Genomic DNA, 15722 nt, shown 5'->3' on the forward strand with positions numbered 1-15722 from the left:
CACCTGTCCCCCCGCTATTCTCCGGCCTCTCCCCTCTGTCAATCCCTTCACTGGCTCCCCATTGCCCAGAGACTCCAGTACAAAACCCTAACCATGACGTACAAAGCCATCCACAACCTGTCTCCTCCTTACATCTGTGACCTCATCTCCCGGTACTTTCCTACACGCAACCTCCGATCCTCACAAGATCTCCTTCTCTACTCCCCTCTTATCTCCTCTTCCCACAATCGTATACAAGATTTCTCTCGCGTATCACCCCTACTCTGGAACCCTCTACCACAACACATCAGACTCTCGCCCACCATCGAAACCTTCAAAAAGAATCTGAAGACCCACCTCTTCCGACAAGCCTACAACCTGCAGTAACCACCGATCAACCAACCGCTGCACGATCAGCTCTATCCTCACCTACTGTATTCTCACCCATCCCTTGTAGATTGTGAGCCCTCGCGGGCAGGGTCCTCTCTCCTACTGTACCAGTTATGACTTGTATTGTTCAAGATTATTGTACTTGTTTTTATTATGTATACCCCTCCTCACTTGTAAAGCGCCATGGAATAAATGGCGCTATAACAATAAATAATAATAATAATAATAATGAATTATATGTTCCCTAATTGATGCATCGCCGCCTAATGGCCACAAACGGTATTGCAACAGCCTTATACATTGTGCACAATGTTGCTTTTTTTGTGTTCCTGGTATTTACAATGGCAGCTATAGTTACAGCCATGGATGCTGCAATAATAATAGAAGTCATCTGTTGTTCACGGTCCTTCGCGCAGTATTACTAGCTCAGTGCTCTGTATATTCTATTTTGAAGATTAATTTGCAGATGTACAACATGCCAAGTAAATGAACCTGATCTGCTATAGTGCAATGACGGCGGAAGTGAGGCCGGGTACAGATATTGTCTACTGTTTTCTGTGACATACTCTGCACCACGCATGCCCTACAATAGACATATCTGTGTGCCCAGAGCGCTCCTTTACATGCTAAATATGCAATAATCACAAAGTGTCCAGATAGTTTAAAAAAAAAAAAAAAACGTGTTGTGAACCTTCCTGGACCGGAAGATAAGTCAGAAGAGAGATATACCTGATCACCAGCATTCTCCAGGGGCATCGGCCGTGACACCTACAACAGAGACGTAGACGATGTGAGGATAGACAATATTATGAGTTACGGGGTATAATATCACGTCCCCTCAGCAGATGGTACCTGGATATAGTTTGGGTCACATCGCACTTTCTCTCTGCCCATGGCTGCAGTCACTGCAGGGCATCTCATGCTGTAACGATCACTCCGACCATTTCCTTTTGACGATTTCCTCACCATGTGAATTTCCAAAATGTGGAATCCGTTCTAGACATACAAACATCAGGAGAGATCAGAGATGGACACAAATTGTTCCTGGGCAGCAGATCCTCTTTGATTGCCACTAAAAGTAGGATTATAGCGGACATAGGGATTCTGTTGGCCTCGACTTTCCATCCAAGCCAGAAGAAACAGTCTCCTCGCGCTCTCTTCTGGATCGAACGGAAAGCCAAGACTGCTGCCAATCGATGGCCGCTGATGTCAAGCGATATCCCCCTCTGAAAGAGGAAGCGAGGAGACCGGCAAGGGGCACGGCCAGCAGTGCAGAGGAATAGGGCGTCCCGTAGGTGAACGTTTTATTAATGTATGAGTAAAGTGGCTGCTGCAAAGGGGTCCAGTAGGTAAAGGGGCCACCTGCCTCTTCAATATCAGGCTTCTAGTGATCTCCTAAACCAGTGTTTCCCAACTCCAGTCCTCAAGGCCCACCAACAGGTCATGTTTTCAGGATTTCCTTAGTATTGCCCAGGTGATGGAATTATTGCCTGTGCAGGTGATGCAATTATCAAGGAGGAAATCCTGAAAACATGACCTGTCGGTGGGCCTTGAGGACGGGAGATGGGGAACACTGTCCTAAACTAATGAATTTCTGTATGGAGAGCACTTAAGGAGTAAGTGACCCAAATACTGTCCTGTCAGCAGGGCCCTGTGCTGTCTGTGTCCGTCCCACATGGGCATCTATATAAGAAATGGCAATATATTAACAGAATTTTTTTCTTAATTGGCATTTTTGCCCACCTGTGTTTGTACATTGCAGGCGGAGTAATGAACCCTGAAGATGATGTTTCCGTTAGAATCCATATCCAGGGCGTAGCGGCAGCGGGAGATCAGCCGATTTGATCGATCTATTGAGCTGAGGTTTACTGCGACAAAGGACAGATGACAGGTATGGAGCTTTGCGCTGGGAATTTACTGTTCTATTCACTTACTTGCACAAGAAAACATGAAGTGACAGTGCGCCTATTAATTATCCATATCGGACACACTGTACGGATAGTGAAATTATGCATACTACTAGCTATTTACTGCCAAAAAATCAGAGACCCCCAGAGATGCCGAGTTTGGGGGCTCTGCAGCCCTGTCCTGGGCATGCATTCAGCGGGACTGCCACGTACAGCACTCTGATTACGTCAGTGCCGTAGACAATGAATTGAGCGGAGGCCGAGCACGTGCTCCTCTACTCCATTGCAGAACACCAATCTTGGGATCCCTGGGGGTCCCAGCAGCCAGACCCTAACGATAAGCAAGTTATTCCCTTTCCTATGGTTAAAGGATAATTTGACTTTTTGGAAATGAGCCTTTTAATTTAAAGCTCTAATAAAAAGTTGAGACATTTTCTTCCATAGTATGTCGCCTCAAAGTGTATAGCAATGAGCAGGGCCCCCCTCATTGTGCACTCTGGAGTTGAGAGCAGAAAGTTATTTACATTGACTGCTCTGCAGAGACAGGGGGGTCACTGTGCGGAGACAGGGATGCTCACTGTGCGGAGACAGGGGGGCTCACTGTGCGGAGACAGGGGGGCTCACTGTGCGGAGACAGGGGGGCTCAATGTACGGAGACAGGGGAGCTCACTGTGCGGAGACAGGGGGGCTCACTGTGCGGAGACAGGGGGGTCACTGTGCGGAGACGGGGGGGTCACTGTACGGAGACAGGGGAGCTCACTGTGCGGAGACAGGGGGGCTCACTGTGCGGAGACAGGGGGGTCACTGTGCGGAGACGGGGGGGTCACTGTGCGGAGACGGGGGGTCACTGTGCGGAGACAGGGGGGCTCACTGTGCGGAGACAGGGGGGTCACTGTGCGGAGACAGGGGGGTCACTGTGCGGAGATAGGGGGGGTCACTGTGTGCAGACAGGGGGGTCACTGTGTGCAGACAGGGGGGTCACTGTGCAGAGACAGGGGGTTCACTGTGCGGAGACAGGGGGGCTCACTGTGCGGAGACAGGGGAGCTCACTGTGCGGAGACAGGGGGGCTCACTGTGCGGAGACAGGGGGGTCACTGTGCGGAGACGGGGGGGTCACTGTGCGGAGATGGGGGGGTCACTGTGCGGAGACGGGGGCTCACTGTGCGGAGACAGGGGGGCTCACTGTGCGGAGACAGGGGGGTCACTGTGCGGAGATAGGGGGGGTCACTGTGCGGAGATGGGGGGGTCACTGTGTGCAGACAGGGGGGTCACTGTGTGCAGACAGGGGGGTCACTGTGCAGAGACAGGGGGTTCACTGTGCGGAGACGGGGGGGTCACTGTGCGGAGACTGGGGTCACTGCAGAGATGGGGGTGTCACTGTGCAGAGACGGGGGGGGGGGGTCACTGTGGAGTCAGGTGGTCCCTGTGCGGAGATAGGCAGCATGTCAGTCAGCCAGCTCTCAGCTGAGTAGGACATGTTGCTATATACTGTGAAGACCAGATGGCGACTTTGTAAGTAAATGTCAGAATTCTGCACTGGGTTATTTTTAACAAGCTGTAAATTGAAAATATTCATTGTTTTTATTTTTATCTATAATGTGTATCTAGTATATATTGGTGGAACAACTCCTGTAAAGGGAACCTATCAACATGTTGTACATATGGACATAGTATTATGGCTGTGTAGCTGCTCATCCCCCAATAAAATTGTTATTTGTTGAATTTATGTATGTGCACTGGGGGTGTGTCCATGCACTTGCACACGCCCCCAATGCACTCTTAGTCTGATTTGCTTATGTCTTCTACTCCATCGATTTGTCATGAATGGCACATCATTTTGTCACAAAAAGGGTATCATTTTTATTGAAGGGGAGAATGGGGACAAGTGCCTATACAGCCAGGCCGCTACTTCCACACGTGAAAACGTTCTGACAGGTTCCCTTTAAGTCCCTTGTATCAGTGATATATATCTTGGATGATCTGTTTGGTCATTTGCATGTGATTTACATGAGGATATCATGTCATCCTCCCTTGTATCAGTACCTGGGAACCTCATCACTTGTGACAGCCAGAGCAGCAGCCCGTCCATCTGTCTGCGGGGGACCCAGAGCTCCATGTAATCCAGAAAGCATTCAACGTTGTCTGCAGAGCAAAGTCATAATAATGTGGGAACCGAACACTTAAAGGAAAAACTAAACTTTGAGACATTTTCTGACATGTTTTAGCCCCTTTTATAGTAGTGTTGATTAGTCCGGTTCTGATCCGACCCCTACGATCACTCAACCAAAAAAGCAGGAGCTCGGTTTGTGCTGAAGCGCCAGCAGAGAATTGCATGAGCCCATGGACTCGCTATGGAGCCTGCACACCTCTCTGCTCGAGAGTAAGCCAAGTGCCGCTCAAAAAAGTGCTGTCGGAGTAGGAATACACGCGGTCAGGGGAGATGGCGGCCAGTCTGAGCATTGTGTGGCAATCCTTGTCTGAGTTATGGCTGTAAAATATCCAAAACACATATAAACATATTGTAGTTATAGGGGTTTTCCCACCATATAAAGATCAATAACCGGTGGGTTCTACTAACATATACAGCAAAGTCAGGGTGCAAAGTACCCAGAAAAACACCACTCAAAAGAGTATAAAATGTAAAAAAATTTTTATTAAGGACTAGATGGCAGCCCGATTCTAAAGAATCGGGAGTCTAGAATCCATATATACTTTATTTATTCAAATGTAAGAATAATACAATTAATAAATAATAGTAAGAAAGAACAAAAAATGGCTGCACTCACCAGCTCTTGACAATTCTTGACAGTACGGCACATTTCTGATTGGTCGCTCGCGGCAGGCGGCAACCAATCAGAAAAGTGCCGCGCACCACGAAGGCATATATCTTTGTCCACCCTGAGCGGGTGTAGGACGCTGGTGACGTCACTTATCTCCGGACATTATCTCCGGACAAAGCCACGGAAGTTGGCACAAATTGCCGGAAGTAGTATTCTAGGCAATTATATATTAGATTTTAATGTTATCAGTGTTTACCTTTGAACGTTTATATTGTATTGTCCTGTCACCAGCCATGTGTACGATTATCGGCCGAAAGCCTCTCTGGAACCAATAATCACCCCATGTAAAGGTATCTTTATAAGTTAAAGATTCAGAATACTATGACTTTTATCATATCCTGAACAGTCAAGTTTTTTATGAACCGTTAAGGTTTTCTGGTTGAAGTAAAAAAAACTCTGAGTGTTTACAGTTTGAAACCATAAAATGTTGAAAAATTATGTCATTCTTGAGTATATCACTCAATGGTGCTCATAAACGTGTCAAATTTGATCTATAATATACTTTAATATACGTTACTTTAATCTTTAATATACTTAAGAACAGGGCCCCAGACATCACACAGGGGGTCTGAAACACCGCACAGTGGTCCAAAATATCGCTGTGCTCTGCCTGGGGCCCCATATGCTGCCTGGGGCCCCTGTGCTCTGCCTGGGGCCCCATATGCTGCCTGGGGCCCCTGTGCTCTGCCTGGGGCCCCATGTTCTGCCTGGGGCCCCTGTGCTCTGCCTGGGGCCACTGTGCTCTGCCTGGGGCCCCATATGCTGCCTGGGGCCCCTGTGCTCTGCCTGGGGCCCCATATGCTGCCTGAGGCCCCTGTGCTCTGCCTGGGGCCCCATAGGCTGCCTGGGGCCCCTGTGCTCTACCTGGGACCACTGTGCTCTGCCTGGGGCCCCATATGCTGCCTGGGGCCCCTGTGCTCTGCCTGGGGCCCCTGTGCTCTGTCTGGGGCCCCATGTTCTGCCTGGGGCCACTGTGCTCTGCCTGGGGCCCCATAGGCTGCCTGGGGCCCCTGTGCTCTGCCTGGGACCACTGTGCTCTGCCTGGGGCCCCATATGCTGCCTGGGGCCCCTGTGCTCTGCCTGGGGCCACTGTGCTCTGCCTGGGGCCCCATATGCTGCCTGGGGCCCCTGTGCTCTGCCTGGGGCCCCATATGCTGCCTGGGGCCCCTGTGCTTTGCCTGGGGCCCCTGTGCTCTGCCTGGGGCCCCATGTTCTGCCTGGGGCCCCTGTGCTCTGCCTGGGGCCACTGTGCTCTGCCTGGGGCCCCATGTTCTGCCTGGGGCCACTGTGCTCTGCCTGGGGCCCCATAAGCTGCCTGGGGCCCCTGTGCTCTGCCTGGGACCACTGTGCTCTGCCTGGGGCCCCATATGCTGCCTGGGGCCACTGTGCTCTGCCTGGGGCCCCATATGCTGCCTGTGGCCCCTGTGCTCTGCCTGGGGCCCCATATGCTGCCTGGGGCCCCTGTGCTCTGCCTGGGGCCCCTGTGCTCTGCCTGGGGCCCCATGTTCTGCCTGGGGCCCCTGTGCTCTGCCTGGAGCCACTGTGCTCTGCCTGGGGCCCCATATGCTGCCTGGGGCCCCTGTGCTCTGCCTGGGACCCCATATGCTGCCTGGGGCCCCTGCGCTCTGCCTGGGGCCCCATATGCTGCCTGGGGCCCCTGTGCTCTGCCTGGGGCCCCTGTGCTCTGCCTGGGGCCCCTGTGCTCTGCCTGGGGCCACTGTGCTCTGCCTGGGGCCCCATATGCTGCCTGGGGCCCCTGTGCTCTGCCTGGGGCCCCATATGCTGCCTGGGGCCTCTGTGCTCTGCCTGGGGCCACTGTGCTCTGCCTGGGGCCCCATAGGCTGCCTGGGGCCCCTGTGCTCTGCCTGGGACCACTGTGCTCTGCCTGGGGCCCCATATGCTGCCTGGGGCCCCTGTGCTCTGCCTGGGTGTAGGACATTGGTGACGTCACTTATCTCCGGACATTAGCTCCGGACATTATCTCCGGACATTATCTCCGGACATTAGCTCCGGACAAAGCCACGGAAGTTGGCACAAATTGCAGGAAGTAGTATTCTAGGCAATTATATATTAGATGGGCATTTCCTGAAGGAAATACATGGTGCTTGAACAGCGCTACCAGCTTTACAGCAGCACTTTTCACACACGGGACTGGGGGGCGCGCTTACTTTTGCACCCGGGGCCGGGGGCACGCTTACTTTTGCACCCGGGGGCGCACTTACTTTTGCACCCGGGGGCGCACTTACTTTTGCACCCGGGGGCGCACTTACTTTTGCACCCGGGGGCGCACTTACTTTTGCACCCGGGGGCGCACTTACTTTTGCACCCGGGGGCGCACTTACTTTTGCACCCGGGGGCGCACTTACTTTTGCACCCGGGGGCGCACTTACTTTTGCACCCGGGGGCGCACTTACTTTTGGGGCTGCACTTACTTTTGGTGGGCGAGGCTCCTCGGCCTCCGATTTGGTTGGTGGGGCCCCTCGTCCTCCGATTTGGTGGGTGGGGACCCTCGGCCTCCGATTTGGTGGGCGGGGACCGGCCTCCGATTTGGTGGGCGGGGACCCTCGGCCTCCGATTTGGTGGGCGGGGACCCTCGACCTCCGATTTGGTGGGCGGGGACCCTCGGCCTCCGCTTTGGGGGGCGGGGCCCCTCGGCCTCCGATTTGGTGGGCGGGGTCCCTCTGCCTCCGATTTGGTGGGCGGGGACCCTCGGCCTCCGCTTTGGTGGGCGGGGCCCCACGGCCTCCGCTTTGGTGGGCGGGGTCCCTCTGCCTCCGCTTTGGTGGGCGGGGTCCCTCTGCCTCCAATTTGGTGGGCGGGGACCCTCGGCCTCCAATTTGGTGGGCGGGGACCCTCGGCCTCCGATTTGGTGGGCGGGGACCCTCGGCCTCCGATTTGGTGGGCGGGGACCCTCGGCCTCCGATTTGGTGGGCGGGGACCCTCGGCCTCCGATTTGGTGGGCGGGGACCCTCGGCCTCCGATTTGGTGGGCGGGGACCCTCGGCCTCCGATTTGGTGGGCGGGGACCCTCGGCCTCCGATGTGGTGGGTGGGGCCGGGCCCCTCAGCCTCCGCTTTGGTGGGCGGGGCCGCTCGGCCTTCGATTTGGTGGGCGGGGCTCCTCGGCCTCCGATTTGGTTGGCGGGGCCCCTCGGCCTCCGATTTGGTGGGCGGGGCCCCTCGGCCTCCGATTTGGTGGGCGGGGACTCTCGGCCTCCGATTTGGTGGGCGGGGACCCTCGGCCTCCGATTTGGTGGGCGGGGACCCTCGGCCTCCGATTTGGTGGTCGGGGACCCTCGGCCTCCGCTTTGGTGGGCGGGGCCCCTCGGCCTCCGCTTTGGTGGGCGGGGCCCCTCGGCCTCCGCTTTGGTGGGCGGGGTCCCTCTGCCTCCGATTTGGTGTGCGGGGACCCTCGGCCTCCGCTTTGGTGGGCGGGGCCCCTCAACCTTCGATTTGGTGGGCGGGGACCCTCGGCCTCCGATTTGGTTGGTTTGGACCCTCGGCCTCCGATTTGGTGGGCGGGGACCCTCGGCCTCCGATTTGGTGGGCGGGGACCCTCGGCCTCCGATTTGGTGGGCGGGGACCCTCGGCCTCCGATTTGGTGGGCGGGGCCCATCGGCCTCCGATGTGATGGGCGGGGCCCCTCGGCCTCCGATTTGGTGGGCGGGGACCCCTGGCCTCCGATTTGGTGGGCAGGGCCCCTCGGCCTCCGATTTGGTGGGCGGGGACCCTCGGCCTCCGATTTGGTGGGCGGGGACCCTCGGCCTCCGATTTGGTAGGCGGGGACCCTCGGTCTCCGATTTGGTGGGCGGGGACCCTCGGCCTCCGATTTGGTGGGCGGGGACCCTCGACCTCCGATTTGGTGGGCGGGGCCCCTCGGCCTCCGATTTGGTGGGCGGGGCCCCTCGGCCTCCGATTTGGTGGGCGGGGCCCCTTGGCCTCCGATGTGGTGGTCGGGGCCCCTCGGCCTCCGCTTTGGTGGGCGGGGCCGGGCCCCTCGGCCTCCGCTTTGGTGGGCGGGGCCGCTCGGCCTTCGATTTGTTGGGCGGGGCTCCTCGGCCTTCGATTTGGTGGGCGGGGACCATCGGCCTCCGATTTGGTGGGCGGGGCCCATCGGCCTCCGATGTGGTGGGCGGGGCCCCTCGGCCTCCGATTTGGTGGGCGGGGACCCCCGGCCTCAGATTTGGTGGGCGGGGCCCCTCGGCCTTCGATTTGTTGGGCGGGGCTCCTCGGCCTTCGATTTGGTTGGCGGGGCCCGTCGGCCTCCGATTTGGTGGGCGGGGCCCCTTATCCTCCGATTTGGTGGGCGGGGACCCTCGGCCTCCGATTTGGTGGGCGGGGACCCTCGGCCTCCGATTTGGTGGGCGGGGCCCCTCGGCCTCCGATTTGGTGGGCGGGGCCCCTCGGCCTCCGATTTGGTGGGCGGGGACCCTCGGCCTCCGATTTGGTGGGCGGGGACCCTCGGCCTCCGATTTGGTGGGCGGGGACCCTCGGCCTCCGATTTGGTGGGCGGGGACCCTCGGCCTCCGATTTGGTGGGCGGGGACCCTCGGCCTCCGATTTGGTGGGCAGGGACCCTCGGCCTCCGATGTGGTGGTCGGGGCCCCTCGGCCTCCGCTTTGGTGGGCGGGGCCGCTCGGCCTTCGATTTGGTGGGCGGGGCTCCTCGGCCTCCGATTTGGTTGGCGGGGCCCCTCGGCCTCCGATTTGGTGTGTGCTCTGCCTGGGGCCACTGTGCTCTGCCTGGGGCCCCATATGCTGCCTGGGGCCCCTGTGCTCTGCCTGGGGCCCCATATGCTGCCTGGGGCCCCTGTGCTCTGCCTGGGGCCCCTGTGCTCTGCCTGGGGCCCCATGTTCTGCCTGGGGCCCCTGTGCTCTGCCTGGGGCCACTGTGCTCTGCCTGGGTGTAGGACACTGGTGACGTCACTTATCTCCGGACATTAGCTCCGGACATTAGCTCCGGACATTAGCTACGGACATTAGCTCCGGACAATAGCTCCGGACAATAGCTCCGGACAAAGCCACGGAAGTTGGCACAAATTGCAGGAAGTAGTATTCTAGGCAATTATATATTATATTAGATTAAATATAAAAAAGACATGAACCATTGAGTAAATGGGACATGTAAGAGGATTCAAAAGGGGATAACATCAAATAGATAAAGGTGGGAGGGGGTTTTCACAGAAAGTAAAGGGCAGCAAGGTAGTCTATATCAGACAATGCAGGGTATACTAATGAACTTCCATGATTCACGTAAGAATTTGCCTGAATTTTACATTTAGTCCTTAATAAAAATGTTTACATTTTATACTCTTTTGAGTGGCGTTTTTCTAGGTACTTTGCACTCTGACTTTGGTTGTATGGGTCGGAGTTATACGGCCGTGTGACTTTGAACTTATACTCACCATCCCCAGGTCCAGAGCTGAGTTTCTGTTGCTGCTCATGAGGTCTGTTGTTGGCAACAGTGCGTTGACAGCGCTGCAGCCAAACACTAAGCTCCATTGCCCCTGCCATCCACACAAGCAGACCCGCTGAGCTCACTGAGAAACCCAGACATCATGAGCACTGGCACAGACTCGGCACAGGACCTGGGGAGGGTGAGTAAAGCTTTTTCTTTCTTTTTTTTTTTTTCTTTTTTTTATAGAAACTGTTCCACAAAAATGAACTAAAAAAGCAACTAAACTTTTTAAATACTTTTTTCATAAGACAATAATAGTATCCGGATATGGGATGATGCCCTTTACATGTTCTTGTCTGCAGACATCACTGCTGCCGCTACTTGTTTAATATGAGAATATTAATCATTACCTGCAGAGGCTTCTGGGATGGGCTCCAGTCTACTTCTCCAAAATGGAAAGGTACAAGAAGGTGCAGGGGACAAGACACACAGAAGAGCTCTGAAAGATATGCAGAACTAATGAGAAGCAATGGATGGAAAAGGCGTCAAAGCCCTAAAATCCCTCAATGGAATAGTATTACTGGACAAAGGATGGCGAGATTGGGACTGGTGCTGCTTCAGCCTTTCTCTATAATATATATATATATATATATATATATATATATATATATATATATATATATATATATATATATATATTGGTGCCGGTCTCCCCATATCCACTTATACAGATTTCTTTAAAAAAAAAAAAAGCAAAAACAAATAAAGGCAGCACCAAATAATTCCCTATTCTTTTACTGCAGGCGGTTGTGTTGTAACATCTGGTTTTTGGATGTATTATATGAGTCGTATTTGGTGATGAGTCACTTACCCGGTGATGATATGGAGGTTCTTCATCCTTTCTTGCTGTGACCTGTAGTCCATCTACCTCTGGCAATAGCCGCAGCCGCACATAAATACTGCCCGAGTCCCAGTGTGACGTGTCGATGACATAACACAATATATTCCAGCCTGTTACATTGTGTTTTACCAGGTAAACAGCCCCTACCCCTTTATGAGCAAATAAGAAATTTGTCACAGAGCTGTGGACAGATACTGCCCCTCAGAGCTGCACACACTGTCCGCACTCACACTGCGAATGACGACTATCCCTGTCCAGGAACCTCACACAGGAACTAAACACTAAACGAAACCACCACCACCAGCTTCACAAATAGTCTTCATTAAAAGTCTCCTACCGTTTTGTGTATACAGCTTACATGCAGCGTTATGTGTCTCTATGGTTACAGTCTTCATACAAAACCAGTGGGGTCCTACCCAACTTTCTACTAAAATACATTGTGTAAAGGAGTACGATGTGATGTAGGCGAAGACAAAAAAAAAAAATTCGTTTTTTTTTTTAGTAAGCAATAAGACACAAAGTGCTTAGCATAAATAAGTACACCCCCTTTTAAAATTAATATTACTCTTCCTGAATCACTTAATACAGGAACAATTTCCAAAAATTTGACAAGGTTGAGTTTCATAGATCATTTTTTTTAACCCATAGTATGAAAGTAATGTTAATAATATAAGTTTAATTCCAGAATCTTCACTTTTACTCAAATTAGTTGATGCAAAAAATGAGTACACCCCACATCATAAACTACTACATCTAGTATTTTGCATGACCTCCATGATTTTTAGGGACAACACTAAGCAGGGATGTACATGGAGCCCCATAGCAGAAGTTCTAATGTCCCCCCCCCCAACAAAAAAATAAAATAAGAATAAGAAGAACCACAGAAGAGCAATACTTTCCAGACTTTACAAAGTAATTTTCTTCCTGCTGAAGCCCCCCCCTTTTGTTGCACCCAAAAAGTATGATCCCAACAAAGGAGCCCTCTAAACACTGCATGATACGCCCAGAGTGAATTCCTCTTCAGTACCCTTCACACGCCAGTATGATTATCCTACTGTAACCCACCTCAACTTCCCCAGCAAAGTATGGTGATCCCAATATAGTATGATCTCACTACTGTGACCCCCACACAGTCCTCCATGCAGTACTGTAAAATGGATCCTACATAGAGTACAATAGCCCCCACATCCCACCACATTATATAATGGCCCCCACTAGCCCTCCACACAGTATGATGGACCCCACACAAACCATCACACTGTATAATTTCTTGCATACAGTATAATGCCCTCCAAATATAATAGTTCCCACAACGCTCTCCATATAGTATAATGGACCCTTTAGTTCCCCATATTGTATAATGCACCCCATAATCCTCCATATAATATACTGCACCCCATAGTCTTCCATATAGTGTATTGCACTCCCCATAGTCCTCCATAAAGTATAATGCGCTCCCTATAGTCCTACATACAGTATAATGCGCTCCCTATAGTCCTACATACAGTATAATGCGCTCCCTATAGTCCTTTGTATAGTATAATGCACTCCCTATAGTCCTCTATCCAGTATAATGCACCCCACATGGTTCTCCATACAGTATAATGTGCTCCCTATATTCCTCCATACAGTATACCGTAGTTCCCATAATCCTCCATACAGCATACTGCATTCCCCAGTCTTCCATACAGTACACTGCACTCTCCATAGTCCTCCATACAGTATATTGTGTCCGAAAGTCCTCCATATAGTATAATGCGCTCCCCATATAGTATGATGCACTCCCCATAGTCTTCCATATAGTATGATGCACTCCCCATAGACCTCATTATAGTATAATGCACCAGTATAGTCCTCCATACAGTATACTGTAGTTCCCATATACCTCCATACAGTATACTGTACTCTCCATAGTCCTCCATACAGTATATTGTTTCCCAAAGTCCTCCATATAGTATAATGCGCTCCCCATAGCCCTCCATACAGTATAATGCTCTCCCCATAGTCCTCCATATAGTATAATGCACTCCCTATAGACCTCATTATAGTACAATGCACTCCCCATAGTCCTCCATACAGTATACTGCACTCACCATAGACCTCCATACAGTATATTGTGCTTCCCACAGTCCTCCATATAGTATAATGCACTCCCCATAGTCTGCCATACAGTATAATGCGCTCACTATAGTCCTCCATACAGAATAATGCACTCCTCAGTCTTCCATATAGTATAATGCGCTCACTATAGTCCTCCATATGGTATAATGAACTCTCCATAGTCCTCCGTATAGTTTAATGCACTCCTCATAGTCCTCCACACAGTATAATGGTATAATGTGCTCCATAGGCCTCCATATAGTGTAGTGCACTGCCCATAGTCCTCCATACAGTGTAATGCACTCCTTATACTCCTCCATACAGTTTAATGCGCTCCTTATAGTTCTCCATACAGTATTATGGCCACCACAATTTACTCAAAAAAAACAAACAAACAAACTCACCTCTCTTCCGTGTTGACCCGCTGCTCCGGTCTCTGCAGTGAGTGCTCTGAAGTGGCTTGCACATCTTAGCATAGCAGACGCCATGTAGTGACATCATCGTGCCTGCTGCGCTGAGACATCAGATGCCAAGGAAGAATCATGGGAGAGTGAGCGTCCTCCATTACTTTCAGCTGTATCGACTAGACATTTTACTAGTGATTTAACCAGGTGGATCTGTATCCCGAATACTAGAGAGCAAAACTTCAAATGACTTTTAGTTCCGGGTCCGCACCCCCGGGTTTCGGATCCAGCCCCATTTATCCAGGTCTATCCATCTCCATATTTAGATGCAAAATAAAACACAAACAACAATTCACTGACAAAATAACAAGTCTTTTAATGTAAAAGTCCTGACGAACTGTACAGACAGTAAAGGTTCTTGTAGAAACACTGAGGATGTGATGACTGTGACCAGGGCACGGTTTGTAGATCCGTCTGCTGCTTGTTACAAAATATACAAATATCAAATCTCCGAGGCTCCAAAACCCAATGCATAAAATAACATCCCAGAGGACACGGACCAGGTGAACTGTGCACTACAGAAGCAAACATGGCGGGAGGTGACGTCAGCCGAGCTTTCCACCTTTATTACCGAGAACAAGTTGCCCATTCTGCGCTTTTTAGCCAAGTTTTTGTATCAGTAACTTTTTATATACATATGCTACAATATAGCTGATGCTTGTACATAGAGAACACCTGCAAGGGAAGGCAATAAATAAACATCGATCAATACTTCCGATGATATAAAGACGCTGCTAATAAGCGCAGAATCAACTTCTCTAACCGTGAAATAACATTTCAGGGAGCACCTATCCCTGCGCAAGAAAAGAGGGATACTGCAAACCATGGAGGGCTATTGCTGCACCGTCAGATCTTAGTGATCTGTAATTTAGGTGAACTGGAGGGCACACACTCGCTTCTCAAAGGGGAAAAGAACTATAGCTAACGAGCTATATAACTAATCTGCATACTAATAAAAACAGAATGTTAGTACTATAATGTGCATCTTTCATAATGTTTTGCACGCCATTGCTTGTGCAGGGGTAAGGTTATCTCATGGAGGACATTTCAGATCAGTAATACACAGATTGCCCTGCTTAGGCTCAGTTCACACTTAGTTTTCATGCGTGGGCCAAAATTGGCCTCAATTGGGCTAAAAGTGGACTCAATTGGTAAGTGTGCGCAATATACAGGAACTAATTGTATCAGGGAAACATGGAGAACAAAGCATCATAAACTTTACATATATAGAAAAAAATAAAAGAATCCTCATGGTATTCGCCATTTTTCATAGGGTACTTATCCAAAACGATAATGCTAATTATGCCACCCGGTAATTGCTAACACGGCCTCAACCTCATAATACTTTATCAGTGTTACATTGTAACTTCTCTGGAGTTCTTGTAAGACAAGTGTTTAGTTTAAGGATCCACGAAGGACACTGCGATGTATCGGGTTCCTTTCGTGGTGGGGAGCCCCTCGTGGTAATGGGTGAGTCGTCCAGGGTGCATCAAGGCCCATCCTTTCCTCGGGGCCGTTATGGAACAGTTGTAGCGGAGGAATTTGCAGCCACCTCCCTGCAAAAAAAAATATGGTAAGGATATAACAATTATAAATCTTCTGATACAGATGATCCCTCATTCCAAGGGGTTTTCTCAGGCGTTGAGTAGATGTTTGCAGCTCCTGTGACGGCCTTTGTATGCAGAGTCCTCAGAGCCAGGACTCCAAATGCATATTCATTATTATTTATAGAGTTAAGACCCATTTA

General features: G+C 51.4%; 1 protein-coding gene and 2 long non-coding RNA genes across 4 annotated transcripts in view; 1 reads left to right on the forward strand and 2 right to left on the reverse strand.

Moving 5' to 3' along the window:
• Positions 1-886: 886 nt before the first annotated feature.
• LOC143764257 (uncharacterized) lies at positions 887-1850 on the reverse strand. The gene is made up of 3 exons (XR_013213138.1): positions 1736-1850; positions 1222-1365; positions 887-1137 (listed from the first exon to the last, which is right to left on the reverse strand). It is a non-coding gene; the product is annotated as an uncharacterized LOC143764257 (long non-coding RNA).
• Positions 1851-1913: 63 nt separating this feature from the next.
• Positions 1914-15722, forward strand: part of LOC143764256 (uncharacterized) — a 58900-nt gene continuing 45091 nt past the window's right edge. For both annotated transcript variants that reach the window (XR_013213136.1, XR_013213137.1), the window contains exons 1-2: positions 1914-1985; positions 2132-2260. This is a non-coding gene — a long non-coding RNA (uncharacterized LOC143764256). The remainder of the gene's footprint in view (positions 1986-2131; positions 2261-15722) is intronic.
• Positions 14267-15722, reverse strand: part of PLOD1 (procollagen-lysine,2-oxoglutarate 5-dioxygenase 1) — a 42442-nt gene continuing 40986 nt past the window's right edge. Inside the window, exon 19 of the mRNA XM_077249672.1 lies at positions 14267-15531. Coding sequence (XP_077105787.1) covers positions 15376-15531 — 156 coding nt within the window. The 3' untranslated portion in view covers positions 14267-15375. The remainder of the gene's footprint in view (positions 15532-15722) is intronic.

This window comes from Ranitomeya variabilis, chromosome 4, assembly GCF_051348905.1.
Source record: "Ranitomeya variabilis isolate aRanVar5 chromosome 4, aRanVar5.hap1, whole genome shotgun sequence".
In the NCBI taxonomy this organism is placed as follows: domain Eukaryota; kingdom Metazoa; phylum Chordata; class Amphibia; order Anura; family Dendrobatidae; genus Ranitomeya; species Ranitomeya variabilis.